At 41.9% G+C, this 27,616-nt stretch overlaps 1 protein-coding gene across 4 annotated transcripts in view; it reads right to left on the bottom strand.

Annotated features, from left to right (window-relative positions):
• Positions 1-27,616, bottom strand: part of PPP2R2A (protein phosphatase 2 regulatory subunit Balpha) — a 44,353-nt gene that overhangs the window by 4,925 nt on the left and 11,812 nt on the right. For all 4 annotated transcript variants that reach the window (XM_062617029.1, XM_062617031.1, XM_062617028.1 and 1 more), the window contains 5 exons: positions 5,829-5,926; positions 2,412-2,577; positions 1,741-1,853; positions 1,296-1,473; positions 444-608 (listed from right to left, as the gene is read on the bottom strand). In XM_062617029.1, the coding sequence (XP_062473013.1) occupies positions 444-608; positions 1,296-1,473; positions 1,741-1,853; positions 2,412-2,577; positions 5,829-5,926 (720 nt within the window). The remainder of the gene's footprint in view (positions 1-443; positions 609-1,295; positions 1,474-1,740; positions 1,854-2,411; positions 2,578-5,828; positions 5,927-27,616) is intronic.

Raw genomic sequence — 27,616 nt, 5'->3', positions numbered from 1 at the left:
GCATTTCAAGAAGTAAGCTTGTGTCTCGTCCAATACAATACACCCACATTAGGTTAACAACCTCTCAATAACCTTGCCACAATCCACTTCTGAGTGAACTACTCACTAATACTTGGAGTCTTCATTCATACATGTAAGATTTCTAGCATCAAGTACACACCAAGCACCTAGTATTTGGCCTCCTGAAGGCCATTCCTGTCTAAGCAGACTCCCCAGCTTAAGCTGCTAATAACTTTATTCATTACTTTGGCAAAACATGAACCTAACTTTAAGATTATTTAGAATATAGGCTTTAGATCTATCTAGTCAATACACTTCAGAAATCCAATACAAATACACACAATTCAATGCTTAATCTATTCCTAATCAGTGCCTCATTTCATCTAGCAGCAAGATAATCATATTCCAGAAAATGACAACAAACACTGCACAAGAGAACTTACATTTTGAATGTCGGTCACAGAGTGCTGATGCTCTCATATCACAGAGACGAATCGTTCCTTTACTGCTGCTGTACACAAATGTGTTACAGCTGTTCGGGTGGAACTCTGCTGCTGTTATCACCTCTGTGAGCTCCTCCATGTTGGCAGGCTTAATATCTACAATATCTACAGCATTTTGTTAAGAAACGGTCTCCAGTTTTCATAACCCGTCTTTCAGCTTTAAAAGCATCCAGCAATGCTTTTTCAGGACCGTGGGACCCAGTCAGAAACTGGATAAAAGTGAGAATCAAGTCTCACAGTTTGTCTAGAAAACGAAACTGTAACACTGCATTCTATAGCAGTTTGAAGTTAATGCTTGTAACAATGAAAGACTGCTTAATATACGTCAAAGATTTTTCACATAGAACTTTGTTTCAGTTCTAATTACTACATTATAAAGAACGCATCTGCAAACATATTCCTGTGATCCTACTGCCTATAACATCTGCAGGGGCACACATGAGAGGGGCTGATGGTTAGGCTAGAAGGCAAAAAGGCATAAGCACTGTTGAGAGAAGGATGTTATTTCTGACTTGCTTCTTACTGCAAGTCAAGAATATGTTCACAAGATAGTTTACTGTGATCCTGCCTTCCAGAACTGCTCATCTCATTTGAAACCTTTAGCTTTTTTTCCTCTTCTAAGAGTGTTTTGCACCACGCTAATGACAACCACTCCTTATACTGCTCATGCTGAGCCACCTCTTCAGCAGGAACAGGGATAAATAACCAGGATGTGGAGAGACACACTATACGAAAAGCTTTTCATGAAAGGAAAGAAAATCCAACAGCTTTGTTGTAACCAAAAAAAGATACTAAAACTTCTGTCTGTAATTTCTAGGTGCCACAGGTTAATCCGCAAGTCATCTGCAGATAAGTACGTTTCATAATCACTATTAATGGAGATGGAATTGATGTGATACGTGTGAGCATTGGCAAATATTCTTCGTGGACTAGCTTCAACCATGAGGTCCATGGGCCTGAATACTGGCACCTGCAAAATACAAAGCAATGGAAGTTTGAGATGCAAATGTACTACAAACACAGTAGCACTCAAACACACTGCTCGCATACATCAAGTCAATTAAAATATCTCAGTATCACCTCAGAAGTAAATGTCTGCCAGCTAACATCACAGAAAATGTAACCTTAATAATGTGATGGGACAGTTACTCACTAAGCCACAGGCTAATCTGTGGTGCCAGGGGAGGGAGAGGAGAAATCACTTCAGTGTAGCTAATCCACCAAGTGAACTACTCACCCGTAGTGTTGTAACTGTAGTAGGATCCCTATACCGTCCATCTTCCTCCTTTAAATTATAACCCTCCGGTCTTTTGTCCCTTTCACTGATTTTCCATAACTTTATGGTTTTATCTGAAATAAAGCAGCCACAGTTTTAAAAAAGATCAAAGCTGTAGGAAAGATACTCATCTTCACAGTTGATGCACTTTAACACGAAGCCTTCAAGCAAGACCACCTACGTGTACCGAAAGAGACAAAAATACCGCTTGGAGAAAACAAGATAAAAAGCATTTGAAAGACCTCCTCCGCGGTTTGTTCTTTATAAAGTTACAGCAAGTTTCAATTAGAATGAGGACTGTTATGAATGATTAATGTCAGCTCGCTCACAGTTAGTGAGACACAGGTGAAGGTACTCAATGACACCTTCACCAAGCCCCTTTGCTCTAAAACAACCGTATCAGAAAAGATGAATACACCACCCCACGCTATGGAACTCCTGCATCCAGGTGACCCAGAAGAACAGGACAGTTCAAACAGTGTAACTCCTGCACAGCCACATCCCTAGACACGTGGACTAAAAACCAACTTGCTTCTGGCCTTTTGGAAGTGGAGAGAATCAGACAAAAATCCTAATAGCAAAGGTATGCAACGAGGTTACCACGCAAAATTAACTGTGAAGTCATAACTTACCATTTGTAGACAATAAAAACTGAGCAGCATTTTTCTGGGGTAACCACCTAATTTTGTTGATCTTCTCTTCAATTTCTAAACTTTTCAAGTAGTCAAACTCTGGTTCATGGCTTTGAAAGGTACTGTAAACATTGTATTCTCCTCTACTGTGAGACTGGGTTTTGTTCTAAAAAGAGAATTAAATGATCAAGGTATGTACGCAATGTGCAGAATGCTTTTCAAGGCTGCAGGCAGAAACCAGAACTAGATATTTATGCAGCAAGATACACAGGCAGACTGCTAGTTAGCATAAAAAAATAGCACAAAAATAGGTTAAGACTACACTCTCTGGCTGCCTATGCCAGACCTGCCTTGAGTACCCTTTGATGTACAACTTGCCTTACTGCAACAAGCCCATGGAACAGACAAAAATGAGGATCATCTCTTTTGCAAGGTTTTGATTACAGTTCCTACAATTTTGGCTAAGAAAACGTCAGAGACAGTTATGGCAGCAACTTTGGATTCCCAGAACTTCCAGAAACTCCCCTCAGCCACATGAATATCATCTCCAATAAGTTCTCATGTTAATTCCAATCAGCTCAGCTTGCAAACTAACATTTTACCTAAACACTGTAGGCATGGTAAGGTTTCTTTTCTTAAAAAAAACCAACAAAGAAACCCTCAAAAATCTTCATCATTCTCTCATCTTTAGTATTTCTACCTTTGTCTTTTAAGAAGAACATTCCCCACGAGAATGACACAGCCACACATATGTCAGATCTTCTCTGTGGGCAAGTTCAGCTTGCTAGGCACACTATCGAAATCCCACACGTCACCTCTAAATTTATACAAGCAGCTCCACATTCCCCAAGACCTTCTAAACTGCTTAAGCAGCTTTTTCTTCCTCATTTGGAGATGGGGGTGGAAAGGAAAAAAACCCCACCTCTGCTATAATACACCTCTGACATGAAAAGTCACACCTGCAGTCAGCCTGTGCAGGATGGAACCGTCTGGAAAACTGAAAAACCTCCAAACCTGCACAATTCCTCTTCCTACAAGCTATGTTTTAGGCAGTGGCTTCCTAACACCAATACTGCACTGGGTGAACTGAACCTTAAATTCCCATTTTGGAAGCAGCGCTTACTAGAAATACCTGACATTAATTTAAGCTTAATTTTGCAACATATTCCTGTCCCACCCCCTTCATGAGGTTGCCTTTCCTGGGATATGTTCTTGACTAGGGACTTTGCTCCTTCCTTCCCTTGTGTGTCTCATGCCCATCTATATTCATTTCATCCCTTAGTGCCTCACTAGAACATACTTCTTGATATGATCCTTGCAAGCCCACATGTATTACATTCCTCACATCATTTTCTCTTGCTTCATACCCTTACATTAATAGCTGGCAGGATTTCTTACACTTTGCAATAAGCTGTGGGGGAGGGAAATGTGGACAAAATGCTTAGAAATACAATTTGGCACTAGGATGTTGTACCACACCTACCAATTGCACTGGCTTTCCCACCCTAGAGAATGGAAGAACCTTTGTTCCAAGTTTCAGTTAGACATAGCAAGTTAAAGCAGGGTCACTGCCCAGAACAGGCAACTTCGAAAGGAAATCTATTGTGCTTTAGGAAATGCTGGTCATGATTCAGGGAACTTTCCTTCAATTCCATACTTACCATAGCGACTGAGTCTTAAATATACTTCTTGTGGAGTCTAGCAAAGCTCTATTAGAGTAGTAGAGTAGTAAAGGACTAGAGTAATATATAAAGAGATGAAATCCACCCTTGGGATAAAGGCAAAATTTAAACCATCAGACTATCTCATGGCACTCAAAAAAAATCCACCCAAGAAGAGGTGTTGGCCCAAGTGCCTCATGTTAAATTCCAATTTAGGTAATTACAGGCTGCCTACGCAAATTCCTCCTTCAGTTTCAATTAGATACAGTATTCATTTCCTGCCTGCTCCTTGTGTAATGTCACTTGCTTCGCCTTGCAGAAGGGCCATCACGTTCCAGCCCAGAGGTGGCAGCCTTTTGGTAGTGGGTGAAGTTGTACAAGCTTGTATATTAAGCTTATTGTGCTTATGGGTTAGTGTTTTTTTTCCTGTACGTATAGTCTGAAAAGCACTCAAATGCTGTGTGATAGGAAGTGGTACATAAATCCAACTCGAATAGTTCATTGTCTTTTAGATACTCCTAACACATAAAACTTGCTCTAGACAGTTGTGCCTGTAGCATAACTCACTACTAATGCACTAGGGAATGAAGTCCCCATTGCTCATTCCCTAAACACTGAGAAGTCAAATTATGCCAAAAACAACACTATGCAACTCAATCTGATAACCCAGGTGGTTCCCACTGTACCCAGCTTCATAGATCGTAAGGATATGAGCCATAGGTTACACATCAAAACCAAATGTAGGCATTTAAAGACAACTCATTTGCAAGCAAGCAAATAGCTATTTAAGCTTCATTAAAGGATCCCTAAAGGATGCAAGCTAAAGCTCAGAGTGACAAAACACCAGGGTTTGTGCCCCCCACAACTACAGGCAGATTACACGCGGGACTATGTCCACCCCAGACTCTGGCCAAAGCAACCCAGGCAGAGGCAGGCCAGTTGGGAACACCCCACTAGATGGCTCCCCCTGACCACGGTGACTTGTCAAGAGAAGGCCCTGTCCTGGAGTTGGCTCTTACCAGCAGAAAGGAGCTTGCTCTGGGGAACTGTGGGATTCTTAAAGTTGAGGACTTTTAGAGTTGAAATTGAATGAAACACTAAGGAAAGAAATACCAGCATGACCTTTCTAGGCAGTGACAGAAGTGCCTTTCATCCTCTCCTTGAAATAAGTGCTAACCTAGTCAACTTCTAACTACAGCTTTAATTAAAAAACCAAGCACTCCATCTCACTTCTCCTCTCAACACTAAGGTTGAGGCCCTTTCCTAGCATCAGAAGATTTGTCTGTAGAATTCTGCAAAGACCAAAAGAACAAGTATAAAATGAAGAGATACCGTTGCTACTATTACTCTAGGATTTTACCTGATTGATACCAGAATGGACAAGGACATCTTAGGTCAGTTACAAACTCACTTAGGGACAACTTTGATTTCCCCCACTACAGTGAAATCTGAAATAATCATCACAGCCAAGTAGAGTCATTACAAACCAACTAGCTTCAGCTTCCCCAAGGTCTTTTTGTGTCCTAGCCCCCTTTTTTGTTTTCACCTTAAGTGCTCTTTAGACCACAGCCAAAGAGTGTTTGAAGACAAATTAATTTCCAACAGCATCACTAAAGTTCTCAGTAATTTCTTCACTCTTAAGTTTCATTATTTTAATCACTTATTACACACCATGCATTTTGTGTAACCTCTTTAAGAAGAGAATGAATGGGAACAGAGCAGAGTATTAAATATACCTCACATAGTTAGCACTCACCTCCTGCTCCTGTTGAAAGATGACAACTCTACCTCCTTTGTCTCCTGTTGCTAACAACTCTCCAGAATGGTTAAATTCTACTGTAGAAATTATATCCGCTGCATGGGAACAGAAATAAACCCGTTAAGTTCATAATTCTCCTAAATATTAAGCGTTCAAGAAAGATACAATTATAAGTAAAAAAGAAAATGCACACTTTGATTCAGTTTAAGTATCTTTATGTTGAAGTAAAGTGCAAGTAGGGAGTTCTTAAAAAATACAGAAGTAATTTTTTCAAGCTACACATTTCATACTAGTATGCACAGTTCACCGTGCCAGAGTTCCAAGTTCAGTGTTGTGCACTCAATTGGTTTTAAAGGTTTTACATCATCACCTCTTAGAGGTGTTTCTCTGTTGCGACTCCAGTATAGTATAGAAATGGATTTTGTGTGTACTGTAAGAGCAGAGGGATTATGTATATACATACTCCTACCTTTATTTTCTCCATTCTTTCCGGTAAGAGATTTAGATACAATCATTACCCATACCATTTCAAAGCTTTTTTATTTTGTAAGGACTATGAACGCATGTAGTAACTCAAGGGCAAAACATCTTAGGGTGGAGATGTTCAGACATCAGTGTCTAAGGAATGCAAGGAAGTGGAACAAAAACAGCTACAGAAAATTAGGAAATCAATTCAACAGACTCCCTAAAAAACTTGAGTATCTCTTCTGGATGAGGACAGTTTCCATTACCATGCACACTTTTATATGGAGTGATAAAATGAAATGGGGAATATACATTGACAATGACCTAGTATCAAACTGATCTGCTTGTAGAGCAAAAAGGACAAATTATGACTTAAGCTCACACACACTGATTCATGTTCTCAAATGCACACACGCCCCTCATACTTTCAAACAGCAGAAGCAGGAGCCAAATCATTCTTCAAGCACTTACTTCAAGCTGCAAAACAAACATATAAATCTAGTTTTCTGCAGAAGAAAATACCTGCAAGTTTTGACACATGCAAGTCTTCGGGCTAGTTTGCTCTCACGTCAGTCTAATGGAGATAAACAGTGTATCCACATTTTCTATTGGATGGGTTCTACGTGTTTTAGAGTTATGAAAGGACTGGTACCTGCTCTACAGACCAAAAGCTACTGCTGGATTTAAACCAGAACTATCATGCAGCATAGCACAGACGCTATCTTATCATGAACAGCAACAGGGGTATTTCATTGTGAAGCAGTGAAACGCACAGGACTTTCCTCTTATTCATCTTAATACCAAAAAGAAACTTACATCATCCTTGGGCTGTCCCAAACACATGGGCGGTGGCCTCCAAGGACATGAGCAAGCTGTTCTTCCATAACTGCATTACACAGCAGCCAGGAGCATGCAGTCTGTGTGTCTGAGCACAGCACAATGCAAAGACAGCCCAGACACACCGGCTAAAAGATGCAGAGTCAGATTCTTGGCATGAATGGGTCCATACAGCTCAGTTGTATTTTCCACATACCCAGCACAAACTGCCACCTAACTATAGCTAAACGCAAGATTATCTCCATGGACCTCCCTCGCCACAATAACCTGACACTGCTGAAACACAAACTGGCTGCTATTTCTCAAGAACACTGTGTTAAGGACATAAATGTGACGTAAACCTGTGCGTAGTTAAACCAGGATCCACATCACACAAAGGAAAACCTTGATTTGAGAGCACATCATTTTTTTTCCTGGAGGTTTATGGTTACTTTAGCCATTCATTCATGTGTTTGTGAACAAGATTAAGCGATACCTCTCACATCTGTAAGACCTAAGACCACATACTATTCAGATGAAGATACAGCATTCAGTATGTACCTATCACAGGTGAACGGGGCATAAAGATAACACACAATCAAATCCAATCTGCAAAAAGAGCCAAGAGCAAACTGAGCAATCTGATTCCGACTACTCCTTACAATGCAAATCACACTGTTGTAATCCTCTGATAGGGTAAGACCTTAAGGAAGTTATCAATGCATTGAAGAAAACTAAGATAATTCATGTATCGATAGTAAGAACTATACAGAATAATTACTGTTCTGAAAACCACTGCAAGCTATGTCGGTCTTAGAGAAGACAATACACAAGTTATCAGCAGATCTAGAAGTGCACATGTATGTGGAAGGAGAACAGCAAACAAAAAATTGCCTTAAAAATCTTATATATCCATTTAAGTATAGATGGGCAATTTCATCCTAGTGCTTACTTGGTGAAGTCACTGTAAAGTTTTACAAGGTCAAAAGACTTAGGATTAGATCAGGCAACAACAACAGCTAGAAAAATCTTAAAGGGATAAAACCTCCATTTTCTGATGTAATATATATTTAATTATGTAGATAACTAGAATTAATAATTCTACAAATCTCAAATATAGCAGAAAGTTAACCACTTGTCTGGAACCATCCTAGGCATTCATTCTTTCTGCATTTACTTTAACTTTCACTATTATCTACTCCCAACGTCAGTGATCTCCAAGGTAATCCAAGTCCTGCTTCGTCTTGATACTCAAATGCATGAATGAATTTCAAGTACTAACATCCCCACACCTCCAAAAAGTCCAGCAGGCTCAGCCAGTGGTGACAAGGGTCTGAAAACTCCCTGGTGCAGACCAACCCTATGCAAAAGACCTTTTGAAGTACTTGGATCAATTTTACATTAGAAACAGAATACATTCTTTAGCAGCAATCACAATGACAAATTAAATAGTTTCTAAACTCAAGATACATCTCTAGAATCCAACATGCCTTTTACGCTGTGATCCCGGACTGTCCCCTTTCCAAGGACAAAAATGTGCTAAAAAAAGTAGGCAGAAAATAGATTTCTTCTTAAGCAGCCCCAAACCAGGGCTGAGATACATATTTCATACCAAACAACCAGTACTGGAGAGCAAAGCAACCAGCCACACATTTTAAATCCAGTAACTCACCATTAAGGATACTGTATTCCCATACCTTGGTCAAAGAGACAGACATCAAGGCACTGGTGTTGAACTGGGTGGATTTAATAGTGTTTGAGAATTGACAGGGGAAGCATTTCATCTTCCGCAGTGCACTGATTCACTTGGGTATTTTCATCTGTATTAACACCCTCGTTGCCAAAATAAAAAGCACCAACGTTATCCTTTCCTTTTCAAATGGTAACTACAATTCCCATGACAGTTACATGGAGAGTTATTTTAGTCCTTCCGCACCGCAACGGGCAAAAGAGCATCTATAGAACGCGCTGCCTTCCCTCTGCCTCCTCCCTTTTGTGCATGCTATTTTTGCTACAGTCTCTAGGTGGGAGTCTTGCAAACACCGAGGGCTGCTCTCACTGCCCAGAAGCTTGTAAATGATCCCTTCTGTGCAAAGAGCACCAGGGAAGAATATTTAAGGGAGAAGCATATGTACAGCCCTCAGTTGTCACCAGCATCACTGGCCTTTGGGAACTGCTGCATTCTGTTGTTTACTGCTGAATTCATTTCAATGCCCTCTTCTTCAAGTACCAGTATCAGAGACAAATAACCACCAGAACCTTATCTGATAACCATACCCCTCACAGGATACAGTTAGATAGCATTATCTGTTAACAGCTTCCACCAAGCTAACTGTGACTTGGAGATCAGCCTTGTCTCTCTCCTCTCCCCAAACATCTTGAGGCACCTTTGACACCAAGATGAAGCATTTAAATGCTGAAGACATTTCAAATGCTGAGATTGTTTTAAAACACTACAGGGCAACACCAGACACAGAAGGTGAATACATCATTCTGACAAAAGCAAAACCAGGACAGAAATGTAGATCTACATTCCTGTAGCATACCTGCAATACCTGTACTAAGCTCCTCCCTCTTGTATAACTTGGGATAGACAGCTCAGGGGTTACTAGAGTGTTTAGAAGTACTTATTTGCACAGATGTACTTAGTTTCATCTAAATATACCTTCATAAACATTTCTGGTCAATACCAGAAACACTTCAGAGACTAAATACTTCCAAATAACGGGTTTCAGTGATGTGAAAGTAAGGGAGGATTGGGGGAGGGCATCCCCTACACAGCCTAAAATCTCTTTACTCTTGTTACACATGTACATCACCAAGGGATGCTATGAATTAAACAAAACTACAGTACAGTTGTAACCCTACCTCAAAGGGACAAAACACACTAAAGCCAAACCAAGGCAGTGATCCCAAAACTCCCACTGAACTGACGGGTCAGGGAGCCATTGGCACCTGCAAAGGGTGCAGAGCCTGTGCTCCCAGAAGTCCTCAAAGCCTCCTCACAGCTCTCCCAGGTACAACAGCTACAGGTGAGCTCCTGGCAACTGCATCAAGGTTGCTTATCCTTTGCAGTGACCTTTTACTTTCTCAACCTTCTCTAAGGTTTATATGTATTGCTTCAATGATACACCTTCACTTTTAAGTGCTGCCATCAGCAAGGTCTGGACACTTACCTTCACTACCTTCAAGTGAGACTTGTTTTTCTTAGGTAGACAAGGAGACAGGAACCTGACAAAGCAAAGGAATCAAAACAAGGTTTCTAGAACTAGGAAGGGGGAATGACAGGGCCACATTTATCTCAAGCCCCTGATAATCCTTTAAGAAATGCTTGAGGCATTTGCAGTTTACCATGTGAAAAGGTACCAGAAGCTCCCAAGCAATTCTTAACCAGTGACAGCCACACACTTCTGATATATCATCTAGTAAGAGAACAGTCACTCACCACAAACCTGAACCGCTTCCCAGTGGGCTTCCAAAGAGAACAATCCCGATTTCAGAATTCATAGTCAATATTTATTACACCAACTGTTGCTGCTGTAATTCACCTGGTCTGTCAGGCAGGATACAGCTGGCCTGAAAACCTGAGGCACTGGGCCAGTGCACATATGAAAAATGACCAGTTCAAGTGAAAATGCATTGTTCAAAGACAGATGAATAAAGGAATCCAACACATCTCTCCAACGACAGTGCTTTTTCCCCCCTTTAAAGGAAAGCAGTGTTTGAAATAAGGAAAATTCCATGACAGAGGCTAAAAAAACGCTTTCATACTCTGGGGGCCTTCAGTGAATGCTGAACAAGAACCACACACGCACTATCACAAACAGCTTTGCTGAAATGCTAAGAGAAAAAGTTGTGCTGAAGTTTGAGCACTGTTACAGGTCGATGGAATAAAAGAACAAAACAGCTTTAGGCATCCAAACAAGCAAAAGAAAATAATGCAACCCAATTACTTAGTTCCAAGAGGCCCATTGTGAGCCTGAAAAGCAATTCTGTATTAAATTTGTTCCCAATAATAGAATAAAAGCTATTTTATTAGTACAGAAGAGGCTATCTATTTTAGTGTACCATGAACTTTATATAAACTCTGCTTATAAAACATGCTTGGTAGGCAAAACATGTCACCTACTCCACAGCAGCAAGTCAATCACGGCAGTGAACAAAGAGCGTCTTTATTTCACCAGACCCAAAAGGTTTCTGGGCAAGTTGTTGGACTCACGTTGATCTGCTGCCTAAGCAGAGAGCAAGTCAATCGGTCTGTTTGTACAAGTGGAGCAATCTCCTGATGTTCCCAAGGACTAACAAAGAATTGCAGTATTTTAAAAACCATTCTGATCCTTAGTCCTTGTTTCTGCACCTTCCCGGTGGCTCAAAATACCATTTCTGGAATTTTCCAAAGCACCAACTGAAACCAGTCTTGTCTATAATGTAGAGCAGATTACTTCTAGCCTGGTATTGTGTCCTAAGGAGTAAAAAGACAATTCACTGACCACACATAGAGCCCACTACCTCAGCTTGCCATCCTTAAGCACAGAAGAAACCCTTTTGATCAAACTAAGTATTATGTGATCATTCCAAGGATACTTTGGAAACTTTGCAACAAAAACCAATTTTTAGGATTATTATAAAAATCCCATGAGGCTCAAAAAGCCTCAGATTGAGGTAGCAGCAGGACTGGATGAACCTCAAGAAGGATAAAGACAGTGAAGTGAGTTCAACACACAATTACTGCGCATACCTGAGCCATTCTTCCCACATTATCTCTGAAGATCAAGTCAACACTCTCAAAGCTGAGCAGAAGTACCTGTCCAGGAGAACCTGGGGACCATAAGTACGTGCAAATCACTTGTGAATGTGTTTGGTCCTTTCTAATCCACCATGAGGCAAAGCCTTCCTCTTCAGAGTACTGAACAGATGCAACTTCCAAAAACTCAAACTCAAGTCGCAGCTAATCACAACAATATAGGACTTTTTATGGCCTTTTTTATTTCCAGTACTGATTCTGGTTTGTAGTCATGTACTTCATTGTGAGGGGGGGGGAAAAAAGAAACAACCAAAAACACTAGAGACAAAACAAAAGCTCTTCCAAGGCTTCAAGTATTTTTAAGCTACACAATGCACTCATTGTTTGAGCCATCCCAGCATCACACCACACTTACCAAGATTCCCAATACATTGTGTATTAAGGCTGTGAAGCTAAAGAAAGGAGTGTTAGCCTCAGCGTGATCGGAAAGGCTGGTTAAATACATGTCTGCTGCAGAGAGGAGAGCTCCCAACAGCGGATACCGCAACTCTAAGCACAAGAGAGAGCGAGGAAAATGACAAGAGCTATTTAGTACTGGTGGTATAAAAGGAAACACCCTCTGCATTCCAGCCTCATCCCTAATTTATGTATGTAGAGAGGGGGAAGGGAACACAAGGATACTTTCAAGTTACCATGACCGGTTTTACTATTGACTTCATTTCCCTTCATTCACTTTCAAGAGTGATTCTTTGCATTCATTCCGCTTCTCAGAAGTGACCAGGCAACAAAACCAAAGGCAGCTGGGATAAAGCATTCCTACTGTTCAATTTACTTCTCAAGAGTCATTCCAGGAGTCCTTTAAATACATCTCTACTAGGAGAGGCCATTAAAAAATTTATTAATCCCTCAGAAGTATGGAGACAGGATGAAAACTATGTAACAGCAGTAAGGAAAGGGGTTACCTTGTGGCAAAAATCCCCACTCCTGTGCCCTGCAGCACTGCAGGAGCCAGCTGGTTACTTGTTCCCTTCCCAAGTACCAGTCCTGCAATCCTGCTGCACACAAAGAGCGCACAAAGCTCCCTGCTCACCAGGGAGGGGAGTGGAATTTGTATGAGGGCCAGCTAAGCTTCACACTGCCACTGGCCCTGCCAGGGGGAGAGCACAAACACGCCGGAGCCCAAGCCGTGGTTCCAGCAGCAGACAGTAATTCAGCTGGTTTTGTTGGCTTGGGCAAGTCTGGGAAACCTGCACTCAGGGAGAAGGATTTCCAGAGAGTTCGCGAGCATCCATGTTCGTTCCGAGCGCTGCAGCCTTGTGATGCTGGAAGGAGCATGCTATGGTCATGAACTCAGCACCTTCCCCACGGGTTCTGGGAGCACTCTGGTCCTGTTTGGTAAAGGTGTATTTAAGTGTTGGGACTCTCCCAGTCTTATTTACATATGTATCTATGTGTAACATACACAGGCAAGATACCAGTCTCCAAACAGTGAATACATGTAGCACTTCACATCTTATATTCCCTGCACAAGTTACTCACCCTAAGTAAATTAACCAAATATACGCCTTCTCAAGCAGTCCTAACCCACCCCCAGCCCCCATATTTCCCATCTATTTCTTGGACGTTCCTATATTTCCATTTTCTCTTTTTTTGCCTCTTTGTTCTCCCCTTCTCTCTCCAACTTTGCCAGTCCTAGAGGAAAAAAGTCATGTTCCGAGCAGGCAAGCCCTAGGTACAACTGGGAGTTAAACTTTGGGTTTGACAGCCTGAGTGATTTACTCATTGCTATTATTATTACACATCTTATTTTTAACTTTCTATTCAGCTCCCTAAAATAAAGGTTGGACCCATCTCTTGACCAAGCTTTACCCTGTAGCTTCCCAAGTCACATTCACATGACCAGTGCCTACCTTGAAGTTTTGCATCAGTTTGCTGCGTGCTGAGAGGTAAGCAGGGCTCTCTGCCCTTCTTCCACAGCAGACTGTGGCTCAGGCAGTATCCTTAAGTTTACCACACTCCTGATATTACTCTTCATGCTGCCACATCTACATACAGGCAATGACAGCAAGAACCCTTATCACTAGCCTTGAGAACTAGGAGCTTGAATTAAGTCACATTTTTAATGGAAGCAGGAACAATACAAGCTAAGGGAAGGAAGCAGCACTGCAAGAAGTGTCATAGGCTGTATGCATCTTAAGATGGCTTAGAATTTACAGATGCATTTATAACATGTTCTTAGATAGCCTAGAGATAATGCAACTTAAGTCATATGGTCAAAATAATGTGGTTCTGTGGTTTTGTGAATTTATACAACCAACCATTTTTGTTAAACCTCAGGACTTAGTCAAAAAAAAAAACAAAACAGCAAACTTCCATTCCCTCCCACTGAAATAATACAGTGATACCTTAATCTTGTTGCCATTGGCTTTAGGTAAAGCTAGTAATTCTCCTAAAGAGCTTTACTAGGCTCAATGCTCAAAGAATACAACTCCAAATCCATCTGCCCTATGCAACAGAAGCTGCTCCTGGCTGAAAAGCAATAGTGAGAAGATGGCATTAGAAGTGCAGAGAACAGAACTGACTCTCAAAACTCTTTACAAGTTGTAATAGTAACAAATGCAGATGAAGTCTAATAGTAAAGCAGGGAACAGGAGGATCACCATCTACCACAATACAGTACCTCCTGCCTGGAAAAGCAGCTCCTTACACAGTCAGAAGTGATCCTGACTGTGATATTAAAGCAACTTCCTCATTTAAACACAACTCACAGACTGGAATATTGAACACAAAGTGCACTTTTTAGGTTGTACAGGTAGCAGCATACTAAACAGTTTAATTCTTGTGTTTGGTAAACAATCACTGTGCCTCTCTGGGCAACTGCTGTTTGTTGTAAGCTTCAACATCCCCATTCAGGTCAAGTTTCCACCAGCAAATTCATATCCCTAGCTGCCCCCATGGTCCATTTTTGGACCAAGGCAAGAGGCCAATGAACAAGTGTGCTAAAACAACAGCCACTTTCAGAAGCAGCAGAAGTCACTACAGGGAACACTGTACTCACCACCTTCGACCAGCACCTCAAACTCTACTGAATGATCCCTAAAACACTTCACTTATACGGAGCAGTTTGTTTTCTTCCTAAGCTAACAGAGTTTATTAAGACTGAACTGAGGGTATTATAAAAGCAGTCTGCTGTGGGGGCAATACAAGCAACATGCTGAGGAGCAACCCCATCTCCAGACAGCAGAGCTGTACTTGCAGAAGGCTACAGAGCCCACAACTGAAATGCCAGTTAACTGCATCTCTGTCTCCATGTGCAGTCACCTCTGTCTCTATGTGCAGTCTCCCCAGGCTTACACTTACAGCAGCTCCCTAAACAAGGTCAGCATTTGGCACTGCTAGAACAGAAAGGAAACTGAATTAAACCTCAGACCACTGGCTTCCTGTCTCCATCTATAGTAGGAAATTCAAAGTCTTCAGCACACAGACTCAAAGACACCTGTGGTGGCATAGAGAAAAGCAGAGACAACAAAACAGGAGCAGGTCAAAGCACTTTGAAAACAGATGTGACCTGCACTAACCTGAACTGATTGGTCCCAACTTCCTACCACTTAAAGTGACATTAGATTGCTTTAAAGTTTCATCTTTGTGACAGGAGTTAAAGCAGTCTCATTAAAAATTAGTGTGAGCTTTGGGAAAGAACTTTTATACCTTAAATTGACTTAAAACTGTGCTCCATCGTGGGACTGGTGAGACAATACCTGTACCACAATTACTATAACCACTAAATTACTGTACCTCTCTGTAGAGGTTTTATTTCTCCTCACCAAACCTGGCGCCACATCCTAAAACTCCTTTTATGCAAACTTCATTGTAAAGCTACAGAAGAAACCAACCTGTAGAGCTGAAAACAATCCTGAACAGCTGCCTTGAAACCATTCCATCTGAGAAGAGAATCAAACAGATTCAGGTTTTTAACCCCAAATTAGTTATGAATGAAGTGCTTCAAGAATTACAGTGAAAAATCCTCTCATATTAATCTCATACCAGCAGCAGGTAGAAGAATGTTCTCGCTATATAAACAAAAGCAAAGCTGTTTGCTTTCTGGATAGAAATCATTAACCCTCATCACCCTGATTAATTACTTGCTATTTTTAAACCTGCAGACATTCCTGCAGCTCCTTCCAGAACACAGGCATGGGAAACCAACAGGCCCATTCCCTTCTTCCACTGTATGACAGAGAACAAGTCGACCACAGCAGTATCTTTAGTTCATGACAAGCTGCAAACCAACACCATTCCCAGTACCTTGTCCTGCCCCAAAGCTGGACACCGTCTAGTGGGAGAACAGGGCAGGGAGTCTAACCATATTCAGAGAAGAAGGACATTAAATGTTGCATCTGGACTGATGTAAATACAACAAAAAGCTCCTGCTGACCTGGCTGCCAACACCGAGGCAGTGTGTGTGTAACTGGGAAGGATAACTCGGCACCAGCATTAGTGATGTAAGGAACATCACACACTGAGAATAGCAGGACATTAGCCGGAGCCCTTATGGCTGCAGTCCCCTGGGAGCTGCCCTCACCGATGCATTACTAGAACCTCTGAGGGTATATTTTACACACAGACATAAGCTCGTGTATCCTATGATCCTTCTCACCCTGGAATTGAGAGGGGCATGTGTATGAAGCTTCTTATAGCCCTCCACAGCTCTGTTAGACTACTACTATCCAAATAATACTTTGCATATTACTGCAAAGTGCAAACATCATTTGTTCAAGACAGCAATTTTTCAACTCAACACAAGCTACATCAGCCTGAAAATTCTTCAAACTCAATAACAAAGCATTATTTAATACCTAATAAGAATTCCCTTGAGTCTCTACAGGCATCCTCTGCCTTGAAACCGCAAACAGCATTGTTCTGGCTTTTACAATACCCTGTGAAAAGCAACTGAACCTCAAGGTGGTCTGAAGCACCACCCGGATAGTCTTTATTCAAATAGTTTACAGTCTTTCCAAGAGGCCCCCAAGTTCTAGTATGGAAGCAAACCCAATTAAGAAAGCAACAACTAAGACAATTGCCCTCCTTAGCTCTTCACACAAGTTTACAGTTCTTCCCCTGAAGAATACCCTAAAATATTATGATGTTACTGTTGTATTAGTACTGCAATCCTATTTAGAAAGAGGAATGCATGTGCGTACACACACAGGGAATGTTTTACTAGGAGAAAAAGCAAATGATGAGCATTTAGTTTCAATCTCTTAATACACATACTGCCCCAAACTCAAGTGTTCCTTAAAATATGACAGGAAGTGCCTATTTGCTTTTCCTATTCACACTAATTCAGATCTATTGTTGGCTGAAACAAAGGTCTTTCAACCTGCATCACCCGTTCCCAGGACATTTGACACCAGTTTATTAATATCATAAACATAAGAGGCAGAAGTGGCAGAAATCCAGACCCACTCCTGGTACCTGTCCTAAATAACCTTAGAAAGGCGGGTGAATAATCTCACAGGTTGTAGAACTACAACACTTATTCACAAGGAGGAACAAGCAGTTAGAGGTCACAGCTTCTCCTTGAGCCTGTTCTTTGCAGCCACTGCAAAAACCAAACACAAAACTACCGTCAAAAATAATATATAATCATCATGTTAAAATCTGTCCACAACATTTCCTCCCTCCAACCAGCAACTGCTTTGGCTCTTGAACAAAATGGAATCATCAGCAAATCCAACACTTGCGCATTTTCCAGTACCAGCCAGCTGTACAATAGGGAAGCTATTGGGGCTCAGTTTTCTGAACATCACAAAACGCAGGTGCTGAGAGCTCCAACCTGTAAAGCTTCAGTCTGTTTTCAGGTGAGGAAAGGAGAACAGCAGCCTTCCTACTGAGAATGTGTCACACGGGTTTGCAACAATCCCCCTTCAATCAGTGTGCACTCCTCCTCACTCAAGGTTAGGATTATAATATTAGAACCCCAGACTGGGAACAGTTGTTTCCACCCCCTGAATAACAGAACTGTCAAGGACTGTGCACCCCTGAATTTAATTGCTATCTAACACTCCATCAGAAAGGATGTTTTTGATCTGAAATATAAACAAGAACAGCAGCAATATCAAGTAAACGAAGTACCTAAGCAACACCAATGTTTAAGAACCTAAATGCATTTTAACTATTAACTTACTCATTCTGAAAGCATCATCTACTAAATAAAATCCATCTGATGCTTAGATACCTGGCCTAGGTATGCTTGTGCCCTGCTCTTGTCACAGCACTCATCAGTTCCACTTAACCTGGAAGAATTAACTGTCCCTGTTCAGATGCAAGCAAAGAAGCCCCAAACCTTTGGCTTCAATCACATGCCACAGAACTCTGGCAGCCAAGGCAGTTTCTAACATGAGCCACACAAGTTGTACTCTCATTACTGCAGCACTGTTCAGCCTGCAAACCCTACACTCATTTATGACAGAACTTCCAGGACAAAGATGACAAAAAGGTTCAGTTACGTTTGTATGGTGGAGAATTTAGTCATGGAGTTACTCGCCATTTCTGTCCTTCTGTCTGTAAAATCACATACAGGTCCTACTATCTCATTATAGGGAGCAAAACTAACTGTAGCAGGAACTAACTTCATGCCTACAATTACTTCATATAAGATCCCTTTAGGTGCCTGAATGTTCTATCACTCTCAAAACTGAGGGACTTGCTGAGCAACGTAAGAGTCAAGACAAAAGGGTTTATAAATAACAGATCTGATTATTTCTGCTCTAACACAGCATTTGTCTGGCTTTAGTCCTCTGGTACACAACTTGTTCCAACGTATTTTCTGCCTGCAGAGCTTTACTTTACAACATAGCATTAATGAAGTTACAACAAACTGTTCCTGCGTAGCCAATTTCCAAGAAACTAACATCTCAATTTTAGCACTGCCGAGGCCAAAAACCCGGGTTTACTGACTTTCCAGAATTAACTTTATGCTGGACCAGAGGAATGAAACCTCCTCCATTCAGAGGAGAAGAGTGCTGCTGTTCCCCACCTCTCTGAGAACCTTCCTGCTGACCTGGACGTGAAGGACATCCCACTAACCATATGCAGAGGGAAGACTGAGGAGACCACAACTGTCTCAAGCCTGGAAAACCTGTATTCTTGGGGTTCAGTCACAGCTCTACACACTCAGCAGGCTCCTTCAGGACTTACATACAATGCTTACAGAAGTGCTCATAACACTCCCAAGACATGCTATGACAAGTTATACACAGCATGAGGCTTCCCAAAATGCGCTAGAAGAACCAGACTGAGGTCGATTCAAGCTTTATTTCTTCTCACTGTGAGGAACACGGCAGCAATGTTATCTATTTTCCAGAAACCAGGCTCATTACCCTTGGTAGCAGGAGTGCTTTGCTGTATTGCCTCTTTTATTCATACTTCCATTTTCCTCAGGAGCTGTTCTCAATATGACCAGGAGCAATGACAAAGAATGTTCAGGGAGGGGGGAAAGAATCTCACGAAGCTCAGAAATACCATCTAGGCCTTAAAAAAAGGAAGTGTCAACAGTTACGCTGTTCTTCCACTGAGTTGTATCCAGTTAATAGCATGAAGTCACTGCCTCGTATGGGTATCAGGAGTAATTTCCATTCAAGACCAGAGCGCAATCCCCACACAGGAATTTCAGGTGCTCCTTCAAAAGTGACTTTAGACATTATGAAAGAAGTCATTCAAGGCTGTGGGTAGCTCAGATCTCAGGTATGTGCTTCTGAGACTCTAGAATCTCCACAGATGAAGGTTTTGTAGCACACATCCAACAGGACTAATAGTTGTAATTGAAAGATGTGCATTGAGAGACTATACCAAAAAGCTCCCAAGGTCCTGTCAGCCCGTCCTCTGCAATGCCATCCCCATTCCACTGTGACAGATGAGAAACACATTTGCTCGATAAGCAGGGGCTGAGCAGGACACAGAAGTGTCTCTGCCACTCAGCACAGGTTCCACAAGTACCAGAGTTATTCTCATGCACTTTGAGTCCCTGTAAAAGGGGCTTTGTTAAAAAACACTTCCAAGCAGCAGGCCTAGCAGAAATCAGCCCTGTGACCCAGGCAGAACATGGATGGATTCACTCATCTCTCCTAACGCACAGGATGTTTGCAAGCTTCTCCTCAAGACAACAAATTACCTTACTCAAGATAGTTTACACCAATTATAGCTGCACAGATCTACACTGAAGTTGACCTTGTGTTACTTATTCAAGAGGGTGTTTCACCTACATAGCACCTGAAGAACCTGCACTACCAAATCAGCTCTCCATTCACATAAGCAAACATCCAATTGGCAAAAACTTTAAAAGGATGCTTTAATTTGGATGTCTGTTCAATCATTTCTGGTTGTATTTACCTGAACTACTACCTAAAGTCATTAACTAATGGCTGTTATTTAAAAAACACACACTTCAATACTAAAGGAAAACACCTGCTGCTGCCTCTGTTTGTTTGTATTAGTGCTTTCCCTATGCTCAAGCCAGGTAATATATGAGTCCTTGAAACCAATTTCAATCAGCAGCTACTTCTCAAATGCTGCTGACAGCCCCCCCCCCTACAGAAACAGTCCACATCCACCACAGTATCTACCCCCCAGCACACACTAACAATACCAGCTCAACAGTCCCCTCAGCAGACCTTACTTTAAATGTTTTCAGAGGCTTGTTTGTGTTCCCAAGTAGTACAGAGCTATTTATGGAAAAATCTCTGCTGGAATCACAGCCAGGATTTCAATAGGCTGCAGAGCACAGAAAAGCCAGCGGTTGGTTTTCTGTTTGCAAATAACAATATATTTGGAAATAACATACTGTGCCATTGTTTTGCATGTACATAACAGAAGCCTTCAGGCAGTGCCTTTCTTGTCACTGAGAATGCTGCAGTCTCAGAGCACTGGAATATCTTGATTTTCTCTTTTGCTGAAGCCATTCTAATACATACACTGCAGGTGGAAAATTAACAGCAGTATTTTAGCAGAGTATCACTGCTTGGCAATGCCTTTCAGAAGCAGCTACTGGAATTCTGTGACTTGGTGATATAAAAACAGCTCCTAGAAGCCATATGGCTGCTTCAGACTTCTTACGCAGTCTTTGACCAAAGCTTTTATTTCAGGTGCAAAAGCTAAGGCCAAAGATTTCCAAGGCTTTTAAACTTCATGTGTAGAATGCAAGAGACCATTGTAGCTCAGACAACAGGTAAAGTGCCTCCTTCTAAGGGAAATGAAAGCAAAAATCATTCTTACCTACACTAAGAGAAGGGGGAGGCAAGGAAGGAGGGAGGCAGGCACATTCACCCCATGGGCTTCAGGCAGCTTGCTGGAAAGCACGGTGCCTGTGAAGGTCACAAGTACAACCGAAGTTTCCAGCAGAGATGAATGCACAGTCCTAAGTGACTGCTGAATAGAAATTTCTGATCTCTTCACTCTCCATGGGTATTCACTCCTTTAGCAATTCATTTTAAAACTTAATGTGCTTCTCACTGGCACTTGGAACCTGAAAAAAGAGTCTTCTTTTTTGTTAACTCACTTGGCAAGTACTTCCCTGCGTTTCTGTTTTGGCCCAAGCATGCAGGCCTCAGCTTCTTAAAACACACTTTTATTAAGCAGGGGCCAATACTAGTTTCTGGCCTGGACTTTCAGAGATCCTTAACACTCGCTTCTAGACACAAAATATGCAATCTACAGATCTTGACAACTTTAAGGCAGACTCTTTATAACACATCTTAGAAGTATATATAGAGAGAGAGAGTCTACTAATATGAGCAAAACACCTACCCTGGTTTTTAAGTTAGTTATTTTATATATCTTACTTTTTCTACTTATAGATTAGGACCTTTTCTTTGGATTTTGGAAGAGTTGTACAACAAAACAAACAGAAACAAACAAAATGGAGACTATTTTGTTTTAGTGTCCTGCAAGGATCTTAAAGGTCCTTGCAGTAACTTTTAAAAGTTTCAGAACTCTGTTTTGCAGAAAAATCACGTTTGTCTCCAGACAGGGAAAACAAAGCATGGGGGGATTAAAATGACCACTGACCTTCCAGATGGAACAACGCAGGGTGATTACTTTGCGTTATCTCCATTTCTACTCTTCCTTTTTGTCCACACAGATAATGAAGTTTAAATCTAAACTTAAAACTTGGTAACAAGTTCAAGACCAATAACAGCTCTCTGAGAAACTTGAGCCTCAGTCAAAAGCCTGGTTAGAAAGCACACAAATGGGAAGGTGCCAAACAACTTCCAGTTGAACACTGCATAATTATAGAACTTCTGGAAAAAGAACTCAACATAGACATAAACAAGCTCACAAGACCAAAGAGGCTCTGTGGCTGCTCCACCACCTTCTCTTGACTTCTTCCAAAGGACAGCAAACAGTAAGAAGCAAAGACTGAGCCAGAAACGCTCCTTCATAGGATGCAATCACTTGGGTCATGGCAGCTTTCCTAACACCACACATGCTTAGTAACCCTTGTGCAGGCACAGAGCCCCAGAACACAGAGGTGACCTAGTGGCACAGTTGTAGATGACAACTCAGAACATACTTCCTTGGTTTTCAGAAACAGCAGAAAGATGAGAATGCTGCAGAAACAAGTGGATGTCTGTTATTCCTAAGGTTCTGGTACAAGCTTGTTCAGGTCAAATCAAAGAGAAAAATCCACAGGCTCCAGGGAGCCAACAACCTGATGTGCAGAATCTCTGAGTGTTCTGTTTTGTTTAAATGTTCTTCCTGCTGCACTTCCCTCAGAGGCATCCAAATATTGTCACAGACAAAACTGCTGGGTTAAGCACAGCATGTGTTCTGCTCCAGTAACACAACTGGTACATTACCAGCCCCCACCACTTTCAGTAGTGGGTTATCACTTCCAGAAGAGTCTGGAGCAAGAGGAAAGATCCTGGGCAGTTCTTGAAAACAAAAAAGAAATAGATTCAGAAGGTAAAACTGGAGCTGTGATACGAACAGACTGAGGAAAGGCAGAAGCATACACAGAAAGGTCTAACAGGTTTGTCAAAAAGCCATTCCTGCCAGTTCCACATCCTGCTAAAATAGCTTATGAATGTTTCACTATTACCTCTCTAAAGCAGTGCCATTCTCACGCTGCCAGACAATGGAATGAAAACGGCTGTGGGCTTCAACTTCAATCGCTGTTTGTTCACATTGATCTTTTAGAAGAGATGTCCTCAAACACGAATCTCATTTCACTCAAAGTGCAGTTTTCCATATGAAACCCTGCACAAGGATCTATCTGCTATAGGCACAAAAAGGCTGAGGAATAGGCTGAGCCAAGTTTTCCACAGCACCAGTTTCACATGTTGCCTTAAAACCATCACTGTATCTCCAAGAGAAGCAACCATCCATTCACCCCTCACATCCCTTGTCCCATCCCTGCAGCACCACTACCTACTGCACAAGCATGTTACAGTTTGACTGATCACAATGGGGAAGCTAACTCGGGACACAATTAAACTGATAGCAAATAATCCAAGACATTTTTCATCCAGGACAGTCTCCCAAAGTGATCACTAAGCTAAGGGAATCTGCGTCAGCTCAAATCCAAGGCTCAGGGAAGGACCATATCTCTTGCAGAAGCAGCAGCAGTTACCTGAAGTGACAATGAACCTACAGGCAAGACAGGAGGCAATGTGAATTTTACTTCCTCTTTCCATACCAAGGCCACACTCCAGAACAAGCTGAACAGGAGGATTATTAAAACACAATCCAAGGCTTTATTTTTTAATGATCTCCACCATTTGTATGAATTAATCCTTACACAATGCACCAAGAACATGACCTAACAAGTTACTTTGTTCTGTAATTCCATTGGAAAAAAGTCCAGTAACTCTTACACAAGTGTGTTGAAGAACCATTATATATTTATGAGCGTTGAAGCTCAAGTTTCAGTTCAGTGTGTTGGTCTGTCTGCTGGCCAAATTGACTTTGAAATTTGAAGTTATATGAAACATGTCCTTCACACTCCATTTATGAGCACCACACACACACACAGGGCAGAATTTCCATGCATCATCTTCCAACAAGAGAAAGATCAGCTGACATGACTACTTTTAAGAATCAAACAATGGTCCCTGGAATACTTTTTCTATTCATTAAGGTAAAAGAAAACAGCTCCTAGCGTTTGACAGACAAGAATGTATTAGAAATTACTCTAAAGTTTAAATAAGCAGCTATAGTTTGAAGTCTCAGTTACCTCAACTGCTCCTGAATATATGCAATTATCTGTTCTCAAGGTCTCAAACCCCGAGTGCCAACTGTGTGTGCTTGGAGACTGCATTATTCCCAGAGCATTAATGTAAGAACTACAATTGAAAATGCAAAGAGAAACATTTCCACACAAAATGCATTCTATAGACCCGGGAAATCAATCTCTCTTATAACACAACTCGTTTAAAACCCTCTTTTCCTGACCCTAAAATTGTAATTCTTCCAAAATTAGACTCAAGCGTAACTGCCCAAGGGGTTTAACATGGGGCCTGCACAGGCTGGTTTTAATGGTGCTGCCACTTGTGGGTTGCTAAGAGGAAAATACATTTTTACAAAGACTGGCTGACCAAATTAATATTTTCTCCTCCAGTGCCCAACAAAAGCACAATAAGTTAGGATGCAGAAGCTCACAGCCCCTCCTCGTTCTGTAACTCACAGACATGCACAGAGGCCTCAATTATTTTCAGTAGTATTACAGAATCATAGAATCCCAAACCAGTTTGGGTTGGAAGGGACCTTAAAGCTCCTCCAGCTCCAACCCCTGCCACAGGCAGGGACCCCTTCCACTGGAGCAGCTTGCTCCAAGCCCCTGTGTCCAACCTGGCCTTGAGCACTGCCAGGGATGGGGCAGCCACAGCTTCTCTGGGCACCCTGTGCCAGCGCCTCAGCACCCTCACAGGGAAGAGCTTCTGCCTAAGAGCTCATCTCAGTCTCCCCTCTGGCAGGTTAAAGCCATTCCCCTTGGCCTGTCCCTACAAGCCCTCGTCCAAAGCCCCTCTCCAGGTTTCTTGTACTTGTTTTTTTATCAATTTGCACTAGTAGCACACGATGCCTCGTTGGCCAGCATCTTAATGTAGGGCAAATGTAACACCCCAAAACCTTCCACTCGCAGAAAAGAAGACCACCCATTGTGTAACACTACCTGCTGCCCAGAGCAGTGTCCTCAAGCAGGACACTGGGGAGCCAGAAAGCGAGCAGGAGTGTAAAGGAAGTCCTGCTATATAATAAAATCATTACCAAGTGCACGCACACACAAAACATCAATACTTTGCCTCTGAACACAAGACACCTTTTTAGGCTTCCCTCATTTTCACAAAGGCTCATGTAACAGCATTAAAGAATGACAACATCCTTTCTATTTCCAGCTCGCTTACATACTAACCTTACAAAAGCAGCATTTAGCTAGTACATGCTGTAAGAGCATAACTGAGCCATAAAGCAATATAACAAAGCTGTAATTCCATCTATTCCACTCAAGTTTAAAACCTAGAGGACTGTAGTTATTTTGACTATAAGACCTACTGCTGCATCTTGAAAGAGATTATCCTGGACTGGTTTGGATCAAGTAGCATGCTTCCTGTATTTCTCTCCTTTTATCCTCATAGGAACACAGTAACTGTCGTCTCTATTCACATTCACAAGTGCCAACCTATACCAAGACTTTGCATTTATTTCAGTTATTCTCATTTCAATCATTTGAGAAGGTAAACTTCAGTTCCACATGAACCCTGAACTCTGACTTACTCCACAATGCTCCATGCTAAAGGTATTATAGACATAGTTATGGTACTGCATGTTATAAAGCACTGAAAATATGGAAAATACCCTTCAGGCAGTTAGAAAAGCATCTCATACTAATGCAGTGGCTTTGGGAACATGGTGTGTCCTAAAGAGGAAAGAACAAATAGTAGCCTTAACTTGGTACCATCAGTGATTGAGGTATATACAAGAGGTGTAGTACACTGCAGATTTAACCAGCTATACAATTAAACAGCTCTACAGCAAGGCAGGCATGATTCTACAGCATTTAAATGCAAGACAATACATTAGTTTAGGTGAAGACAAAACCCCAAACAAGGGATCCGTTTTTCAAATCATATTAAGAGTGATAAAGCACAGTAAGAGCAGATTACCATTTGTCAGATTCTCTTTTAAGAGCTTTACAGTAAAGCAATCAGTCAGTAATCCAGCTCCCATTTAAGCAGTATACTTTTCTACAACTGCTCCCAAGAAACTAAACTCTGCTGGTAGTAGCACAGCTCTCACTAACAGAGCTAGCAGCAATGCTAAACAAACGTCATTTCTGCATAGTGCCCATGTAGACACCGAAGAAAGAAAACCTATTCTGAGTATTAGTTTTGCTGCAAAACACACGTCGGTAGATTATTTACACCAGTGCTAAATGCCACAGGATGCGCTCCTGCACACGTGTACACGCCATCCCATTTCAGAAGCATCTGGAACTGCCACACTGCACAGCATTTTGACAACTGCCTTAGACCTACCTAAACTCATGCTACCAGATGAGAGAGTTCTGCATCCCCCACCTGCCCCCAGGCCCATGTTTTCATCACCCCTTCTTTACACATCCACACAGCCCGAATGAAGTTCAGGGATCTGATTTGACCACAACATAACCCAGCAGAAATCTCCAGGTCCATCTGCTTTCAGCAGCAGCACAGACTTGGACCAGCTTCAGTCTTTACATCTAAAAGATGATGACCAGTGATGCAGGACCTCTGTGCACCATGCCAAAGCTTCCACTATTTTATTTGGCCAGTACTGTAATTCAGTCTCTTAAGGTTACAGTACCAGTACTGGATATATTCTCTTGCTGGGCTCCAGACTGCACATGTTCCAAGTATATACCTTGAAGAGCAAAGGTTTGAAGTCCTTTTCACCATTTGTAATAGCAAGGTCTTGTGTTGACTGCATGTAAAGTCCTGTAAGGAGACCAGCCACCTTTCAGAGTTCCTAGTGTTCCTCTGAGCTGCCTGATCACCTCCCCACAATGCTGGCACAAGCGCACCCAGAGCACTGAGAACCAGATCAGGGTTCAATTCAGCCGAAAACTAATCCTGTCACAACCACAATTTTCAGTATTTTTCAGCTGGATCAGCTTCCCCAACAACTTGATTGTGCAGCTACGTGAGCACTTGTGCCAGCAAAGTGCAAAGGAGTGCCTCTTTAAGCAGAAATGCTGCCAAACATGTAGCCATGGCCTAAATAGGCGAGTCAGAAGAGAACAGAAAGGGGGGGGGAGAAGGCAGACAGTACAGCTAGCAACACCCAGCTCTTAACTCTTACTTCAGCACTGCCTCCACTAGGAGTTTTATTCTTCATTTTAGTTCTTCCAAAGCATCCTATGAAGCTACAGCTACCCAAGAAGCCCATCTGTAGGGTAGGTAGGCCCAAACCTGAATGGTTTAGTTAGCACCTTTAAAATTAAAAGCTATGAAGTTTCACAATGCTGACAGAGAGCTGTGATCACCAGCACAGGCACTGCGGGCCAAGCTGCACTCCTTTGTACTGCTGGAGTCTGATGGTTTGATCACTGGAGCCACCGTATTGACAACACAGAACACTCACTCCTTTTTCCAACTCATTTTTAATTTAAGCCAGGAAGATTCCAAGAACAGCAAAGCATTAGAGAAGTAAGAGAACAACACTGGTCAGCATGACTGACAAGCTGAAGTGCCCCAGCTAGCAAACCCATGTCAAGAGTGAGCACTGA

Source organism: Pezoporus occidentalis, unplaced genomic scaffold (genome assembly GCF_034315485.1).
Source record: "Pezoporus occidentalis ecotype Australia unplaced genomic scaffold, CSIRO_AGI_Poc_V1 ctg191, whole genome shotgun sequence".
Classification (NCBI taxonomy): domain Eukaryota; kingdom Metazoa; phylum Chordata; class Aves; order Psittaciformes; family Psittacidae; genus Pezoporus; species Pezoporus occidentalis.
This window is presented reverse-complemented; position numbering and strand designations above follow the sequence as displayed.